Source organism: Armigeres subalbatus, chromosome 2, assembly GCF_024139115.2.
Source record: "Armigeres subalbatus isolate Guangzhou_Male chromosome 2, GZ_Asu_2, whole genome shotgun sequence".
Classification (NCBI taxonomy): domain Eukaryota; kingdom Metazoa; phylum Arthropoda; class Insecta; order Diptera; family Culicidae; genus Armigeres; species Armigeres subalbatus.
The window spans coordinates 424,360,191-424,380,378 of record NC_085140.1 but is presented as its reverse complement, the minus strand read 5'-3'; the positions used below and the strand labels follow the sequence as shown (position 1 = coordinate 424,380,378).

At 37.1% G+C, this 20,188-nt stretch overlaps 2 protein-coding genes across 6 annotated transcripts in view; both read left to right on the top strand.

Annotated features, from left to right (window-relative positions):
- The window catches only part of LOC134213488 (tRNA-dihydrouridine(16/17) synthase [NAD(P)(+)]-like), a 359,207-nt gene that overhangs the window by 308,405 nt on the left and 30,614 nt on the right, over positions 1–20,188 (top strand). The window lies entirely within an intron of this gene.
- Positions 9,575–10,792, top strand: LOC134217865 (uncharacterized). Its single transcript, XM_062696695.1, has 2 exons — positions 9,575–9,859; positions 9,925–10,792. The coding sequence occupies exons 1-2, from the start codon at positions 9,686–9,688 to the stop codon at positions 10,363–10,365; spliced, it is 615 nt and encodes a 204-aa protein (XP_062552679.1). The 5' UTR covers positions 9,575–9,685; the 3' UTR covers positions 10,366–10,792.

The window sequence follows — 20,188 nt, the reverse complement described above, 5'->3', positions numbered from 1 at the left end:
TTGTTATTTTTGCTTTTTCTTCATATGTGACAGCATTCTATATATGGATTCAATAACAAAACACTACTTTGCAATCTACGAATTATACCGTAACAATGCTAATGCAACTTGTAGTTCTATACCCGGTTCAAAACTTCATACAAAAGTCATTATTTGGTCACTTTTTCTACAATTGAAAGTCACTATTTGGTCACTTTTTCGTCATCGTTGATCACTAAAGTCACTATTTTTGAACGGCGTTCATCGCTACCAGCCCTGGAATATTATAAATTTGCACTCAATTGTGACGCTCATTACTCGATATATGTATAGAAGGGATCATTGAGATAGGTATCGAAATATGGAACACAAAATATCAATCAATTATCATAGCATGTAGAAATGTAGCCTAGGGTCATTTGGCCGAATGCAGTTTGGACAAATTTAGTGAAGTGAGAAGTAAGATGTGCGAAGTGAATAGTGGAAAATGAGAAAGGAGATGTTCGAAGTGATTACAGAGTAGTCAGAATTGAATACCGAGAAATGGGGGAAGTCAGTGGAGAAAAGTGAAAAGCAAAGTGAGAAGTAGGAAGTTAGTAGTGAGGAAAACAGAAGCAAGATGTGAGAAGTGAGAGATAATAATTGGAAATTGAGAAGCGAGATATTGAGGAGTGGAAAATGAGTAGTGCGATATAATACAGAAAGAAGCCAGAAGAAGGAAGAAGAAAAAAGGAATAAATGAAAATAAAGAATAAGGTCGATGGAAAGAGAAAGAAAAAATAAGAAGGGAGAAAAATAAAATGGATGAAAAAAGGAGAAATAAAAATAATAAGGATGAAGGAAAATCAAGTAAGAAGAAATAATAAAAAAAGAACAAGGGAGATAGAAAAAGTAGGAAAGGAAGATGGAACAAAAGAGAAGGGAGAAAAGAAAGAAATTAGGAGAAAGATGGAAGAAAGAAGCAAAAACGGGGCTGCTACAAATTAACCAAATTTCAAACCGCGAAATCTGCGACTAGCAAAATAAAATCCGACTGCAAATACAAAACCGCGACAAACAAAAACATGATTTTATCATCCCAAAGTACGTTTTAAAGATTATTTTAAATTTATTTAGTTGCTAATATAGGCAATAGAAAAAAATGTCAGAAGTTTTGTACATCATCAACCAGAATGTGTGTTACAAATATTTCAACATAATATAACCGCCGACGAATTCATCATCATTTTCCCCGTTGTTGAACTTAATCTAGAATTTAAAAAACACCTAAATAAAGAATAAAAAAAATCATCATTTGCCTGGCGTTTCCGTTTTACAACATTTTCATGTTCCTCAATTACTTTGCTTCAATCAGTTTTCTCTTTTTACTTCTCTTCGTTTATCCTTTTCTGCTCTTTCTTCAACTCTTGCTTTGCTGCGTGTGCTTGTCTGGCAAATCTTGCTTTTAAACGCAACATTCAAACGGAGATCTTTCGGAATCTTAAAATCAGACAAATTGTTGTCAAAAACATCATTCCATTTAAGATGTTTTTTTTCTGTGATTGAATAACTCCTCTGACATGCTTGCTCGATTTTAAGACATGGTGTGTTTTGAAGTTGAGAACCGGCACTCAGCCTCCGCATTTGAATGTGAATTTGTTATGACGATTCTAAAAAGCTTGTTCAATTCGGGAAATAAGTTGAGACTGAGATCATCTTCAACTTCCCATAGATTAAGTGATTTCAAATTGACCACTTCTTCAAATATTGTTGATGTATCAAGTCTAAAATCTACAGATTCAGCAAGTTTCATGATATCCCTCTCACTGTCGTTAGAGAAAAGCCGGATCAGTTTGAGGAAAGACAATAGCTTGAAAATGTCATGTGGTACATTGTTGTCAAGTAGATAGCTAACCAGTTTTGAAATATTCTTTTTTATTCCTGACTTTAAACTGATTACAAGTTTGTTGCTAAAGTTTTCATCGTGAATAACCTTAGCAATAATGATATCTTTAAATTCCACATAAGCTGTTTTTGTCAAAGCCACGCTGAATAAAAACTTGCTCGATTTGTTCATCGCGATAGATTTTCGACAACCATGTCGTCATAAACATTCTCATTTTATCATACACATCAAACAAAATTATACTATTCGTGTCAAGAAATTGAATCAATTAATTACAAAAACTAGTTGCACAATTACTTTTTCGTGGAATATTAACCGAATTTCTTCCAAACTTTGTAGTAACATTAACTGACTATAGTTTTCTTGTAGAACATATGCGGCACTACCTAGCTGCACCCAGCGCGAATCCACAAAATTCACGAACTTCTTGGGCTTGATTTTGTCGTCAACTATGATGTAGGATCCAAACAATGTACCATTGGCATCAGTTTGCTGAAGCCAGTTTTTATCAAAGGGAAGATCCACAAAGTACGTCACGCAAAAATTGACGATTTTCAACCCCCCTCCCCTCTTCGTCACGCTTTTTGTATGAAACCTCTAAATTTTTTATATGAATCGTCACGCTGCTCGGAACCCCCCCCCCCTTCCCCCTAAGAGCGTGACGGCCTTTGTGGATGGCCCCAAACTGTGTTTTTCCTGGAATTATATTAAAAAAAGAACTGTTGTACTGCAGGTAATATACATGCAAGTTTTGCCAATAGTTTGGTAAAGGAATTTTTTTTAGAATAAGAAAGCATGTAGTAATTATGAGTAATGTTCGTTAATTTACGCTTCCTTGTAAATATAACTAGCACAGTGTCCTGGTTCTACTTTAGAATAGTGGTGATGAAGATCAAATGAAAACGTCTTTAATTTTGTAGAGATGAAATCGTTGAAAAAGTAAGCCCAGTAAGATTTTGAAGAGGTTTATTCCTGCAAGAGCTCGAAATATTATTAAGCATACTAATTATTTTATTTATATATTGTATTCATTATAAGAAATACAGAAGATGTTCAAATAATACAAGTGGTCTACGAATTCAACCTGTACTTTTGGAATTTTGAATGTTACACCTTGTTTCCTCTTGTCTCAACCTGAGATGTCTCAACAAACTATTTTAGATTACATATTAGACTACACATTCATCATATTTAGTTTCAGATGTACTTCGAATGTAAGAAGATCCGAAAAATGTGGTTATGTTATCAATGTTTTCCGTAGCTCAAGTTTTTCAAATTATCTTTTAATAATTTAGTTTCTATAGTTACCCATATTTGATGAAGACAAAAACATTGTTTAGTGAAGAGCACTTGACTTAATTTAATATACAATCACATTTTACACAAGAAAGTTACAATAAACAACGCACGCAGTTCAATGAGATGCTAAAAGACCGAAGAAATATGAAACCCGTTTTTTTGCATCAAAAGTCAACAAGCTGTCTTTGTCAACAGGAATCATAGAAAAAACAATCAGTACCATGAAGGAGCCTAGATTTGTCTCTTTCTAGCACACGATGTAATGGTTTGTTTTCATGTGGATAATATTTCTACACGCTTTTATAAATAAATGAGATGACAATAAGCTTCTACACACTCGATGAACATATCGCCCTCTTTTTTGCATCATGATACACGAATAAAAAAAAATAATTTAGATTTTTTTTTATTCCATAATAAATTTAAAAACTGCGAACATCATAAGAAATCCGCGATTTTTGCGACAAAATTTTAAGGAACCATGATTTTCGTGAATGGAAAGGCAAATCCGCGACAAATTCGCGAAATCCGCGAAAAAGACGAAAATCGCGAAATCCGCGACTATTGTAACAGCCCTGGAAAAAGAAAAAGAAAGGTAAAGAAAGAAGAAAGAAAAAAAGGAAGAAATAAGTTGGAAGGAATTATTTTACAATTTTCAATTTTCACATCTCACTTGTGACTTATCATATTTCATATCTCAGCTTTCACTTCTCAATCCTTGATCCTCACTTCTCATTACAACCTTCTTACTTCGCACTTCTCACTTCTCACTTTGGACTTCTAGTGCGAAGCTTTTCTACAGCTTTGCCTAATGGTCCGTTGTTTGAATTCCACTAGTAACGGAGTTATAGCTATTGTTTTAGTAACTTAGACCAAATGATAACAAAATTCCAATCATTCAGTTTAAGTTACTGCAACTAGCGCTATAACTCCATTATTAGTTGAACTCTAACAACGAACAATTAGGCAGAGTTGTAGAAAATCCTTCGCACTAGAAGTCCACCATACAACACATTTTGAAATTCTGTTTCTGGAATGAGTTATTGACAAAATACTAAATGATCGAACGCAAATAGTGCGTGTTTTTTCTTGTTTCGGACAGCAAAACGATCGCTCGGTCTACCGAAATATTGTGGTCTGTATTGCGCGGCCGGTAATAAAGTTAATCAGTTCAGTGCGTGTTTTTTCGAAGTAGATATCTAGCAAGCGTTGTGCAGTGCGTGTTTTAGTCGTCGCGATGTAGTTGAGATATCGAATCAGTCTTCGGGAAAATACGTAAGACCGCGTTGCTTTTCCGTTTTTGTATCATCATGAATATGACATCGTTCAAAAGAAATAATTAGTCGCTTACCAAGGCGATTTCCAATATATTTCATCCCAACTAACATACTATTTCATTCCAGTGCGCTCATGGAAATGCAGAAGATTCGTCGGTCTCTTGTAGCAATTAGTGTTGGACCAATTTTTCCTTTCCTTATCCTAATTGACTGTGAGGCATCGTTATTGGTCTTGAATTGAAGAAACCCCGAAACATGTATGTACAGTGAGAATAGCTTTCTAGCCCCGAGAAAACAATTCAATTGGTGAGCTGTGCATTATTTATTGTTTCTCGACCAATCACGACTGGCAACTACGATGGGTACAGTCAATCAAGCTAAGCTAAGCTAACTACTAAATGATCGAACGCAAATTACTAAATGATCGATAACATCCTTGCTTCCTACTTCTCATGGCCTATTTCTTATGAGATGTGAAAAATATCTCTTTCCATTTCTCGCTGTACATTTCATGTTATTCTCTTTTTTTTAACTATTCGACCAAATGATCCATTTGGCTAAACGACATTCGGTCAAATAGCGTTCAGCCAAATGCACAGTGGCTAAAATCGTGTTTTGAGCGCCTTTAATTAATAGTACCTTTATTATTCAATTTAGCTAAATGGTGTCTTCGAGACATTTTATCAGTAAGTCATTGCGCTTCTTTGAAGGTGTTCAGTTTCCTGAACAATCACCCTAAAAGTGAGATAAAAATTAAATTTTTCCTCTTCGCAACATATAAGGTTTGATTCTTCATAAAAGTTGTAGCAAAAGTTTTCCTGAAAAACTTTGTCGAAGACACCAAGTTCGTAATTTCGTTACTTTTGAAGATTTTTTACGTTTTACCTCTTACGTTGTCTACCTCTTAAAAAAGTTGTTTTCATATACCTTTTTCATTTTAATTTCTACAATTTTTGCATGTTCTCTGGAAAGTTTTAGATAATATAAATACGCCGTTTTGTGGCTACTGTAATTTAAAAACTTGAAAAATAAAAAAGTTATAACATTTTTATTGGATTTTTTAGTCATATTTGTTTTAATTGCTACTTGACAACGGGCAAATTGTGGCAGTCAATCTCATATGCATAACAAAGTACAAGTAATGATTTAAAAAAATACCCGAACTGTAGAGTCACAGATAACAAACATAAAGGCTAGAACAAATTTTACTCAAAAAGCTATGTAAATTAAAGTACCTTAGAATACTGACTGTGGCAATACGTCGTTTGGTGGCGCTAGGTGTCATTCATGGAGTCATGCGTACCAGCTATCACATTTCATCAAACAAATATTGGGCGCCAAAATGATACCAAGCTTGCCGCCTCTTCCAACACGAGGTAATTGCTGATGTTTATTTTTCATGCACTATGGAACCAAATTCTACGAAATGCATTTCGTTATCTCTAGCAACCTTATTCAATTACCAAGTAGAGTTTTTGCTACTCATGCCACTTCTCAATTTTATATTGTTGGATAAATATATGCTTATAATAGCATGTTCAGATTACGATAAGTTAAATCTGTTAACTACTATCAAAGAGAGGTAGTGTTCCGAAACAATTCATTACCGGAAATGCTAGTTAGCTTCCTCTACATAACCCGAATGGGACGACTAGGCGGGACATAGATGAATGGTAGAAAAATCAGTAATATCTCTTGAAGGGACGGTTAAGATCCAATATGAAAATACAGTCAAAGAACAATAATGAAAATACAGTCAAAGGTTGTAGCTGCTGTTCATCAACGAAACATCGCATCACAAAACAATCTATGATGGCAGCATAATCGCTTACGTTAGTGTGAAAAAGAAAGAAACTTTGCATATGGAATTGAAACCAGAGTGGAGAGGAGGATCTGTTGTTTATGTTTATGGTGGGTGTTGGCGCCTAAATTTTTGACACGTTCTTGACGAGAGAAATTTTGCGATGCCAGCGCCGCCACGAGATTGCCACTTGTGTTGCGTTCCAAAACTGTTCTTAAATTCTTTACACACGATTGAGAACGGACTTGTATGTCTGTTCTCTGTGGTAGAGTTGTAAGCGAATGTAAGCAATGATTCATCAAAAACCAATTCCTACTATGCAAGGTAGAACTATGCACCATGCGTCTCCATATGCTTGTATGTTTATTTTATACATCGAACATGTTCAAAACTTGTTGGCATAAAAATCAAGAAATCTTCAAAAGTAATGAAATTACGAACTTGGGGGTTTCGACAAAAAAAATTCAGGAGAACTTTTGCTACAACTTTCGCGAAGCATGTACCTTCCATGTTGTAAAGTGGAAAAATAAATTTTTCATCTCACTTTTAAGGGGATTGATCATAAGGATGAATCCCAAAGAAGTGCGTCGGTGTCTCGAAGATGTCATTATGCTAAATCACATAATAAAGGACAAAGGTACTATTGAATAAACGCGCTAAAAACACGATATTTGCCACTGTGAAATGGCCCGATAGTGTGTATATCGTGCATGTTAGCTGTTTTTTGACAATATCGAGTTAGGGAGATGAAAATTCATAGTAAAATTATTTCGACTTATAGACTATTGAGTAAAAGAGGTTTTCACTTACGGAGGGAACGCAGTATGTTAGATTCAAGGGAAATTGAATTTCATCGAGAGTTCACTGTAAAATTCCGTACACTATGTCTAGTGAAACGATCGCATCTATACGTGTACCTGCGCTGGGTCGTTTAATAGATATTTACTGAATAAATGACGGATGGCTAACTCGCCTCTACGACACACTTGCTCTAAACTCTGCTACCACCAAAAATACATACATATACCGTTATATGTGGCTAAGGACAACATAGGGCTAACGTAAAAGATATCCATCAATTCTGGACAGCAGCTCGGTTCAGATTCGACCTGGGCCCAGCCAGGATCCCCTTTCTAAGAATGACAAAAGCAGCCCTAGCCTTCTTGACCCGTGCGCCTACATCGGTTAAGCTGTCGCCAGTTGTCGCACACGGCCGGATCCCCTCTTTGTCGGGCCTTTGCTGAGACGCCTTGCATTCAGTGAGCCGGAAATCATGCATTCTGTTCCAGACATGGCAACATAATTGATGCAATTTTTACCCGGCTAGACGCCTTGCTCCACGTGCTACCATTGGATCCATTTATTCAATTAGAAGCAGAGAGAAGTACTTTGAATACCAGAAGAGATTCAAACCTCCTCGGAGGTGACCTAAAAGGTCATCTAAATATGCTAAACAAAATAAGTAAAGGTGGACCAATTTGGGTCATTGAGTAAATTACCTGTCGCGTCTTTCGGATTTGTCCGTTTATGGAGGCCATCCACTGCCCTATTCTTCAGCGAACGATTTTTTCACAACTAGATTTATTCGGGTTGCAAATTTGTATTTGTATCATCGTGTTGAACTATGAGGCGAATGCAAAAATTGTAAATTTGGCCTGAAAACCTCGTAGTTAATAAATGTGAGAGTGCTGAATGAACAGTGCGGGGAGCTGCAGGAGAATGGGGTGTAATGCCAATAAGAAGAAGACATTGTTTGATAATTCTCAATACTCAATCAAGTTCATTACCTGTACGCTTCATCCATGGAAAACATGTTTAAAGTTCTCCAAAACGTTCTCGAGTTAGCATAGCATAGTTACTATTAGTTAGGGTGTACTTCGTAGATTGGACACTAGTGATACTCATGTTTTTCTTTTGAAATCCTTGTTCAGATTGCTATCAACAATCAAGGTGGGTGTGATCCTTGATTTCAATCTAGGATAAAAAATCACAAAAGCATGAGGATTACTACTCCTGGTCACGCCCATCTTCACCGTAACTTGGGATAGGAAGGGAGTGTTGATGTAGTACTTACCTAACGAGAGGCCCCCGACTCAGCGACCTCGTAAGTACCACGGAGTTGGATATCGGGAAAGGTATTCGTTGGGTCAGGATTTGCCTGTAGCTGACAATGTGACCGTGGTAGATCTCACACCCTCCAAAACGTTCTCGAGCTCAGCCCAAAGTATCTTCCAGGTCAACCGAGACTTTTGCGTTGTCCTCATATAATAGGTATATGCCTAGTTTGGCTCAATAAACATATGTGAATAATGTAAACCTAATTTCCTTAAATACGAGTTATTCAAGTTCTTTCCAGTCCGTTTCTGATCTTATACCAAATTGTCTACCATCTAAACTAGTATTTTTTTAAAGCCCTCCTCATCGTTAAATATCCTATTCGATCAACATAAGCGACTCACAAAACCAGTTCCCATGCATATGAGTTATTCAAAGTTCTCCAAAACGTTCTCGAGGATAGACCAAAGTATCTAAGTCAGATTTTTTGCAATATCTTCGTCATGTTCGTCATGTTTAAGTCATGTTCAATGGGCATATACACTTCAAGAGCAGCCAATTCTTATGAAATAAATATGAGATGTTTCAATTTCTTCAAAACATTTTCGAGATTCCAAGGTTTTTTAGTTTTCATCTAATTTACATCCAAAAAAAATATTTCAAAGAATGTCGTCCTATAAGGTACAATTGACTTTAAAACAATGTTAATTGAGAATCGCTGCTTGATGAAATATCCATATTGAATTACAAATGGTCAAGGTTCTGCAAAACCGCACCATGCGTAGTTTCGACTGATTTGTAATGTTTTGTTCGAAGAAAAAAAGGAAGATGATTTATTTTCAATTCATGCTTACATTTGTTGGTGGATGTCCTCATGAATAGTTGAGGGATATCCGATACGATTTATGATCTATTAAAGTTACGATACAATAACTTGGGCAAGAGAAGAGTTTTTTTTTTAATTTCTTTAGGCGATAATGCCAACAAACAATTGGCATTGTTTGTTTGGTTTGTTTTTTTTCACCGTGCTGAAAAATCCTGTGAAACCTGGCTCAAATAGCAGTAAAACGAAAGAAAGAGAGAGTCTGTGAAGAAAATACTCTCAGAAAGTCTCAATGTAGTTAAGTATATTTTTATAATTCAAAACGATACTCTACAATCACGTTCACGGTATACGTCACATGTTTACATTCAAACTGAATGTTTACATACATACTGGGAATGCATGTTTTATGCTGTGGTTTTCTGTATGCTGTGCTCTACATAATATCTCAGTAGCCCGCACAAATTTGGTCTGGAATTAGGTCAAATTAAATGTTTGAAATTGTACTTTTTCGATTTCATTCACAAAAAAAATCATCTTTTGTCAAAAATTAAATATAATCAGGCATGGGCTGTTTCGGAGGCAACAAGTCTACTAAGAAAACTCCTTCCCCTACTCAAAATAAGCAATGCCAAAAAAAGCCATGGTCCAAAGATGAATGGAAAGTACACGGTCGGTATTTCTCCCAACTTTCTACACCAAAAAAGAATTATGCCGAGGAAAAACTATATAACACTCCGGTAAACTTCGACTAGTTATTCATGTAGAATGTAGTATGAACATAAGCAATTTAATTCATTTCTAGAAACAACAAAAAGTGCCTCTAAGCATTTTGAAGCATCGAGTGGAGAAATTGTCCAAACCGAAAACAATAACCGTCGCCAAGCACGACTGCCCATTGGCTCCCAACAAATGTCATTGCCACATCGCCGATCCCATCCGAAAGGTGCCAAACCAGGCCAAAAACTATGTCCCCACTCATCGAATCAACGCGCTGAGCCAACCCAAGTTGGACTATCAGGAAGTGATTCGCTGTTTTCCGATGCAACGGGTAATGTGTCTCAACAAGAGTATCCTAACGCCCCGTTCCAGCTACCGAGTCAAGAAACTCGCCATGCCAAAGTATCAGTACCTGTGTACGCCCGATACCAATCCGTTCGGTGTGAAACCGGAAGCCCTGGTTGCCAGGGCCACTCCCCGCACGGTGATGCTGGCCCAGCCGAAAAGTTTCTCTTGGACGAATTGAACGTGACACCAAGCGTGCTAATTTACATGGGAAAGGATTGTAGAACGCTCGTTGAATAAATCACCCTGGAACTCCTTGTGCTCTCATGAAGCAAAATGATTGTGTTTACTATGCAAAGAATCTCTTCTATGTTCCAGATTAAATTTTTACCCCGTTGCGAGTGCTGCACTCAAAACTTTGCTTGACAACTTCCGGGTTAAACTCATTATACTGCTACCCGGCACTACACTTTTAATCATAGCTTGAACAAGTTGGTAGAACGAGCAAGAATGAATGATGTAATGAAACTTAATTCCAGTGGAAAACAATCCACAATCCATAAAGTCTACAATCGTTAAACTTTGAACAGTGGAAAATCAACAACAAACTTCATGAAGGGCATTGGGTAGTTAGTTTATCGCTTTTATTTTGGGGATGGAGCGACAATCGGGCCTCTTCATCGACAGGAAGTTCAAATATGTACATGTACAATAGATAGCAATTAGAACCGACACAACCCTTGTTCTACTAAAGTAGCCACAAAAACAATTTACAAATTTACATCAATTTACATCGAAATAGTTCCGATTTGGTTCTAATATTAGGGCCAGTTGTGTCCCTATGGTTGGGAATGGTGTGAGAAAAGAAAATGCTAAAAGACACGTTGCAAAAGATCATTCTGCCACTTTATATCTTGGAATGGCATGCTCAAGTTCGCGCGCACGTGCCCCCAGCCAGCCCACATAGTCGCCAGCAAAGAGTTTGAGTGGATTCTTATTGTACTTGACACGAAATGGTCGCCACCTTTTCAATAGAGCATGACGTTTGCTGGGGTGGTTCTTCTTATCTATTATGATGAAGCTATTTGTTTTAACTCTCCTTGGGCTAAAATAAGAACACCCCGGGGGAAATAAAAAGCACAAGAAACTGGCGTAATACGCTAGGAGAAGAAGAAACGCTGTGAAAAAAAAAAATAATCATAAAAACTATCCACAGCAAGATATGGGATGTGGTTCTCTAAATTATTTTTAAAGTAAAAAAATGATATTTTTTTGAAAATGATTTAAAGCGCAAAGTTAGACTATTGATTACACATCTACATTACATATATTTACATATTTGATTGTCAATGATAATAAAGTTTTATCTTGAATTAATCCCGGAGAAGGTACTACTTTTGATGTTTATTGAACTACTAATCCCGTAAAACAAATCCTTTCCAATAAAAATCTTAGTTCGTAATTTTTAAAATTATTTTTATATACCTTGCCGTGATAAATTTCTGTGATTCCATAGTTGCGAAACACTGGATGGAAAGCAAAATCTAAAACGCCTGGGCAGAAGAGTGGAGAAAAAATAATCTTTCTTCCTGAGCAAAGTCAAAGGAACGACTGAAATCTGGGAAGATAGACCCGACTGGAGAGAACAAAAGGCACTATCAAAAAGGCACTATCACTGGCTACTCTTGGATCTCCCATAATTTTTCTGGCCCATTCCGGAAAATGTGCTAAACCTGCAACGTTAAAAATAGCGTTGAGCACATCATCTGCTAATGCCCGCAGCTGAGACCACTGAGAGCTCAATACCAGGTTAGCGGCATCCGAGATTCTCTGAGCAATGACCGAGTTCAAGAAACCCTAATGATCCTTAAAGACGCTAAAGTAGTTGATCAATTATAAAATCCCTAGATCAAACCTTCCCGAAACGACGACGATCATCAAATGCGAACTGACAACGACAACGCACACCTTACAAAATATTACACTAGATCGACAACGACAGAAACAAACGAATACGGACCATTAAAAAGACACGCTCTATGTACGGCAACGTATTCCACAAATGTATACGATTCCAGTACTCAAGACTCCATTCATTTTTTTCTATTCCAGGGCTGAAAACCTTAATAATGAAGAAAAAAATTCTGTGATTCTACTCTATTTCTGATGACAGGATTCATCCGCTTCTTTTAGCATATAGACCTGAACTTTGAAATTATTACCTTTTATTATTATCAAGAATTATAGATGTTGTCCAAATGATAATAATGATAAGATGTTGTCCAAATGATAATAACTGCATACTATCAAAGTAACATTTATTTATCTTAGCATTAACGTAAATTGAAAACATATTTAACAGACGTTGCAGTGCAGTTAGTCCAGAATTTTCAACATGATTTGGACTTACGTGTAATTCTATAAAGCCAAGAAGACCGAAGCAGGTCGGGTGTTTAGTTTTATTTTGAGCGGTCGAAAAGTAAATCGAACACAGAATTTTTACGGGATCTGATAATAAGGTTCTGTGCTGATTAAGCGATTGATCGTATTTCGATCGGCAAGCAAAATATTTTGTTTTGCTCTGTACTGTGCAGAGAGTAAATCAATTAATGTGCATTTCATAAAATTCCCTCACATAGATCGCGAAGTGAATCCAGATAAAATATCCTATACAACTAAAACAATATCACATCCCAAGACAATTGTGGAGATGCAGAGGTACTATCGGGTTATCGAGAGTCGAACTAAAAATCTTCCTATATGACGGTAAAGACGTGGCCGGTGCCGTTATTGACTCGAAATATGTGAACTTCTGAAACTTGTACATTTAGAATGGATAGCAAATCGCATGCCCCATTCGTATGGTTCTCTGTGCTATTTTACAAGTTCCAGTCAATGACGGAGTAGCAACTACGAGTTGTACGGTCATAATGCTTATGCTCATACTCTCTCTCTCTTCCGGCATACGTACTACATGTCCTGCCCACTGTAATTTGTCTATTTTATAGCATGCCGATGTCTACATTTTTGTACATTTGGTACAATTCGTGATTAATTCCACTGCATTTTTCATCATTTTCCACCACGCCGCCAAGTATTAAGCGCACTCCATTCCGAGAATTCGCTAGTCTGCAGCTTTTAAAGTCCATGCTTCATGGTCGACTGGACGAATCAACGATTTGAATAGAGCTAGTTTTGTCCGTGTCTGTAAGCTGCGAGACTTAAGCTGACTACAAAAACCGTAGAAAGTCCTGCTTGCAGCCGCAACATGTCTTTTCACCTCGTGGCTAACATTATTATCACATGTAACGAGTGTTCCACAACCTCAAATCACATCCCATCCATTTCTATCTCGGGACTACTACCGTTTGCACTTCCCCGTTTTCTTCCAGCCACCAAGTACTAAGTTTCGACAGAGTTTATGTTCAGCCCATTCTTTCAGTGAGTGCAAGATAGAATGCGTTCGTATTAGAACACAGAAAAGTCGCGAGAACCGGATTTGTGCTGTAAATTAAGTTTGAGTAAATATATTAAATACATGGTTGGACGCGTCCGTATTAAGACACAAAATAGTCGCGAAATCCGGGTTTGTGCTTTGTGCGAACGGTGAGCAAATAAATTAGTGCAAGATTGAACGTGTTCGTATTAGGACGAAGAATAGTCGTGAGATCGGGGTTGTGCTTGTGCGGTCGGTGAGTAAATAAAGAGTGCTTATTCGTGTTTTTGAGAAGTACGCAGAACGATCGCGCGATCATCTGAATTTATTCTGTTCTGCTTTTTGCGGCCAGTAAATAAATTAGTGCGTGTTTGTTTTTCGGAAAGTGCGTAGAACGATCGCGCGGTCATTCGAAATAATTTGTTCTGCTTTGCTCAGTATACGGTCAGCCATATTCTTTCAGTCTCCCGTTTGAAAGACATGAAAGCCTCGTCCACTGCTCTTAATTTCGTTGGGAAGTTCTACGGAAATCTCTCGTAAGGTCTCCAGAATATATATGAGAAAAATTTCGTAGTTTTCTAGTATCGGCTCTTTCAGTCTTATAAAGCAGCTAAAACGTTATTGCATCTATTTTCCGACGTTTCGGTGTATATTTCACCTTCTTCAGGGATTTAGAAGGTGAAATATACACCGAAACGTCGGAAAATAGATGCAATAACGTTTTAGCTGCTTTATAAGACTGAAAGAGCCGATAATAGTCAAACAAAATTGAGCACAACAGTCGAAAGCATCCTTTCAAAAGTAGTTTTCTAGGAAAACTCTTCAGAACGTCCACGAGAAATAGTGTTAATGTTGCTTCAAAACATTCTTCTTCATTTTCTCCCGATACTTTCTTGATAAAATTGATATTAATTGGGAAAGTCAACAATCAACAATGCTGTTCTCACAACTGGCCCTCTACTAAAATTTCAATTTATGTTCGCTTCATACTCGTCGCTCGCTTGTGACACTTATCCATACTGTTCTTCATTGTTGCGCTCCCTCTTACTTTGAGCTTTAGCTGTTGTACTCATCGATAAATGTCAATAAATCAATAATGATTGAGTCATGTACCGTGATCAAAAAACTTTCCCAATTAGAATACAAATTGGCAAAAAGGAATGGCACAAATTGAAATGCGGTTCGAATAAGATCATCTTGGGCAAAGTAAGAGCTGCGGGATGAGGCGTGAAGCAAAGTAGCGCGACTTGAATCGCGTATGAATCTCCAAACAAGCCACCGATCGATAGAACTGTTCTCATGCGGCGAACAGCATAATAGTAGGTTGAAATCGCTGTTATTTTGCCTGTCTTGGTAAGAGTAGTCACCATGCTACTACCCAAGCCATTCCTGGGTGGACGTTAGGCAAAATAACAGCGATTTCAACAATGCTGTTCTCACAACTGGCCCTCTACTAAAATTTCAATTTATGTTCGCTTCATACTCGTCGCTCGCTTGTGACACCTAATCCATACTGTTCTTCATTGTTGCGCTTCCTCTTACTTTGAGCTTTAGATGTTGTACTCACCGATAAATGCCAATAAATCAATAATGTTTAAAATTGATATTGTTAGGAATTACATATTCTTAGGCCGATTCCCCGGAACAGCAATCATTCTACTTTGTATCAACTTGCAAAAACAGATCATAATAACGCTGAGAACGAAGTGCAATGATCGTTCGTTAATTGGAGCACGGCCTCAAACCAACAAGCGAATATCGGGTTTTGCGAATGTCTACTGTAAAAGATAAATTATCAGCTTTGAGCTCAACTACAGTGGCGGTTTTCATCAAAACGACGAACAATAGGCGGTTACCAAAATGAATATCGGGAAAAAAAGAAATTCGGTTCCGTCATGCCTTATAGCACAGGAGCCTGGTGAATAGAAACGCAACATAAAGTATCAACTTTGCTTGAATTTCAAATTGATTCATTCGTTAAAAAAAAGAGTAGTAAAATGTTCGAGAATTTTTGAAAACAAAATCAATACAGAGCGTTAGCAGCAATCCTTTCTAGTTCTTGAACTTATTGATGAATCCAAGGGCAGCAGGTCAGCAAAAATATGATTTTGAAAAAGTATCACCGGCGCGTGCTTACTCGCAATCTACATGCTGATACATTTACAGTTACATAAAACAACCGAAAACCGAAATACGCCGCTCCAAAGTTGCGAGGTGATAATGCTAGAAAGAGACGAAAAATAGGAGAAATAACACGGTGTTTAGTACCTCCCCGAGTCACCTTAAGCTTGTCGCAGACGATCGAGGAAGGTATCGTTCGATGCCTGCAGGTGCTTTTGTGTTATTTTACCAGATGTCGCTTTAGGACTTGCACAAATAACATTATATTTTAGAGCAGACGTGGCCTACAAACATACTCCAGACAGTGGAATTCATAGGGTTCAGGTCCGGAGAACTCGGTGGCCGCTCTTAGCTCTACATGAACCCTGAAAACCCCTTAGTTTGGTTTTCTTTACTTTTTGTGCCTAACCCTGTCGTAAGACCCAACTCCTGGTTTCAAAGTAACGACATGCCCAAGGTTCGACGACGTTTTGTAGAGATAGTTCCCAATACGTATTTTGTATTATATTATTTTTACTCACTCACTTCAATTGCCGGATCCTGTAAAAAGATTTCATCGCTTCAAATGTGAATAATATTATTTATTAGGTATACAAAATCAATGTGACTTGAAAGCCCCCAATGTACCTATTCTAGAAACTTGGATAGTTTGGGATTGCTATGTTTAACAAACTCCCTATTGGTGATAGGTGTGGCACCGAATGTCACTTTTTTAATGATGTTAGGACTCGAGTTTTGCTTAACAAAAATCATCAGGGTGGCCACTCACCCGGGAATCCGGGAAAACCGGGAAAAACCTGGGAATTTGAAATCACCGGGAAAAAGCCGGGAAAACCCCGGGAATTTGATGAAGTCACCGGGATTTTTTTTCAAATCTATATAATTTTTTTAATCCAAAAGTATATGTTAATTTTATAATATAGCAGATCTGATTATAACTTTAAAACACTTGAATTCGAAGCTGTTTATTTGAAATGAATTATGAGAATTACTCGATAAACAGCATCTTCAAACCAACATTGTTGGTTGTAAACAAACATTGGAAGGCAAACAAAAATCAATCTGCCACAGGAGCGTGCGCATTGAAAATACATTGGAGGATTTTCATTCTGAAGCGAGCATTTTCTGAGAAAATAACGATATGTATCCAACAGATTAAGCTCTACACACTCAGTTTTTATTTCTGCAGCTCGGCAAAAATCCGCACAGCCGTGCGCCAGCAAAATAAATAACTTATATTCCGGCAAAAATAGCGTTTGTTAGCTGATTTTCGGCAAATTATTAGCTGATTATTAGCAATTTTGACAGAAATCTCGGCAAAAAACATGTTTGTAAGTGTGTATATCAGAAAAGGGAATCAGTTTTAAGGGAAAGGTTTGCATTCTACAGAGTCGAATCGCAAATCAGTCCCGAAACAATGCTTAAGTAAATATTGATTTGATTAAATTTGTAATAGTATAATTTCATCAGAATTCCTTTAATTATTGTGATTTACTTGACCAATGGCTTCGAAGGTCGGTTAACTTGCCTGTTCCCTTTTGCAACAAGGTTTGCTAAACTCAATAAATGTTTGGTAGATTGCCTTGTTTTTTTGTTCCTTGTCTGTCAAAACATCGAAAATAAAGTCCGAGGGAAACAGTAAAAATCACGTGGGCAAACTTGTAATTTTTGACAGATTTTGCTATGAAAACGGGTATGAAGGTGAAAACGGCGATTTGAACGACTGTTCAAAGAGCGAATATTTCGAACGGTCGGGTCCAATAGGGAAATTCATGTACAATACCTACTTTCACATAAGTTTTCACCAACATTTGGCCTATTTGGATTTTGATAATGACTTATAGTAATGCTAGGTCTTCAACCGATATTTAATAAAGTTTTATCGCTAAAGCTTATTTTCAAGTGTTTGTTCAAAAAAGTCTTACGAGCTTTAAATAATTTTCTTAAATTTAATTAGCAATCCTTACTACATTAAAATAAATATTCTGATTAAATTGCGAAGAATCCATATTCCATTGCTTTCATATGTTCAGGAACTTTTATGAAGTCTATTCAAATTTTTGGAATTCCTTGGGAGCTTCCTGCAATTTACGCAGATTTCCAGGTACCAGTTTATGGTCGCTTGTCGTTCAATACTGCTATTTGATACATTTTTGACACACTAGAGGACCCTTTTTAGAAGATAGGTTTACTGAAAATAAAGTCTTAGCTTACCTTTTACAGCAAAAGACTGTTCGATTCTTTTTTTTTTTTGTTCGGGATGAACCACTGCGTCCATTTCATTGAACTTTTGTAGTATACCCGTGTCATTTGTTTAGTGCATGTCTTTCTGCTCCATTTCTATTGAGAAGAAATGAAGTAGTCGTTTTTTATTCAGATATTTTCTCAAGCTTAATGCAAGGCCTCTTTAGATTAAGGTACCGCTATTTATACCCTTCCAGAAACGGCTTATACCTACTCTCAAAGGCGCGCCCTCAATCAGTTTCGGCTCAACAATAAGTGGGATAATACTGATTTTGACCATGCATCGGTACTGCAGTTCAAACATATTTTTGCGTCTTCTTATGAGTTCCGGATTCGTTTTTGTACAGATATCCACTAAAAAGCTCAAAATAATTTTCTTATAACAGATATCTGATTTCATTGCGTTTGGCATTTCTGAATCTCACCTTTACACAGAGCTCTAATCAGTCAGAGGGTTCAGCAGATCCACCAAATTCGTATCCGCTTCTTTTCTAATTAATCAGCGCTCTGGAGCTTTGAGATTCATGTCATCGGCTTTAAAACCAGCCTAAGATTGAGTTACGTTTTTATAATTTACTCCATTGACTCCATCCAAAAGTGGCAAAAGGTGGGTCATCTAAAAGCAGATTATAGTCGTTCCATACTCTTCCGACCATCACTCATAAGTATTAACAAAAATAGTAAGAACTAGAGCACAGTGTGGTAGATCTTTCTCCGTAATGCACCACGAAAAAAGGTGTCTACCCAGCATTACAGGCTCCGTTAACTGCCTGGCTAATTGTTTCACCCCCCAGGCCATTCATCCCCTCGGCACGGGTCGCCTGACACCTTGGGATTCGGGGTTAGGCGATATGACCGGATTTACACCGTTACGCACTACTTCAGAGTATCCATATCCCAGCGTAACGGGAGTTCGATTCTTAGTTTTAATGCGAGAAATTAGAGAAAACATTAGACATATGATTTATATATTACATGTTATTACTGTTAGAATGTTAGAATTCAATGCTTATTATCAAATAAATGAATTGATAAATAAACATAATGTTGTATATTTTATATACCAAGAAACTATTCTCTTTGTTCAAATAAAATACATTGTTTTACATAATCAAAACCCTCTCAGGCACTTTTAAAAATTTCCGGGAAAATTTTGAAAATCCTACCGGGAAAACCGGGAAAAACCCGGGAATTTATTTTGTCGACTAGAGTGGTCACCCTGAATCATATAACATGCCGCAGCCAGTAGGGGCACTTTAAATGGATCCCGTGAGTATGATTTTTCTTTGTTTTCTTCTTTAAACGTGGGATAAAAACAAATTTTAAAAGTATATAGCCCAAGGGGCGACCCGTTCACGGTGTGTCTATGGGGAAATATTATTTTTCAAAAATCAGTATCTGAAACACCCACCACGTGAAAGTACATATATGCTCTCCTCTTTCATATACCGTCATCGGGGGTGACAATGGGTCAAATGGGGGTGAGAATGGGTCACTGTTTCATCTACTTAGAATCCTTGTAGAATAGATTTAATGTATTTGAGGGCAAGAAGGCTAAAATATAAGAGACCTTTTTGAACGATTTTTCTCTACGACCTCCAGACTGCCGGTGAGAGCGACGACCCATTGTCACCCCCGATGGCGGTAGTGGGTAATCTAAAAAGTTTTACCGGAGGATCTAGAACAATTTTTATTTTTTTCACTATTTTTGGTGCAAACTCCATAGAAATCTTAAATGATGGCCGATTAACCCCCCCCCCATATGTATGGAAAAATAAACCCCGATAGAATATTTTAAAAATGCACCTACGTGAAAGAGGAAAACCTATACTTTCGTGTAGTGAGTGTTTCAGAGATACTGATTTTTTGAAAATAAGCCTCTTCGGACAAACACACCGTGCGTTGCTAAAAAAAACAATGTTTTTTTCAATAACTCCGGAACACAATCGCCAATCGAGCCAATTTTCAATAGGGTCTAACTAGATCGCATTCCGTGTCGAAAGACCGAAAGACCGTTGCGAGAAAATCGCATAATGCTAAATATTGAAAATATAAATAATGGATTTGAAGATTGCCATAGAAAACTGATGCTGAAAAATTTATTTAAATTTGGATTTGGATTTAGAAATCCAATTCACAGAATCATCTTGGTTGATTAGCTACAGATCAACACTGAACATGAAGCTTGGGCTTAAAGCTTGAATTCTTAGCATGGTTTTGAAAATAAAATTTGTAATGCTGAAATTTTTATAATAAGTAAACT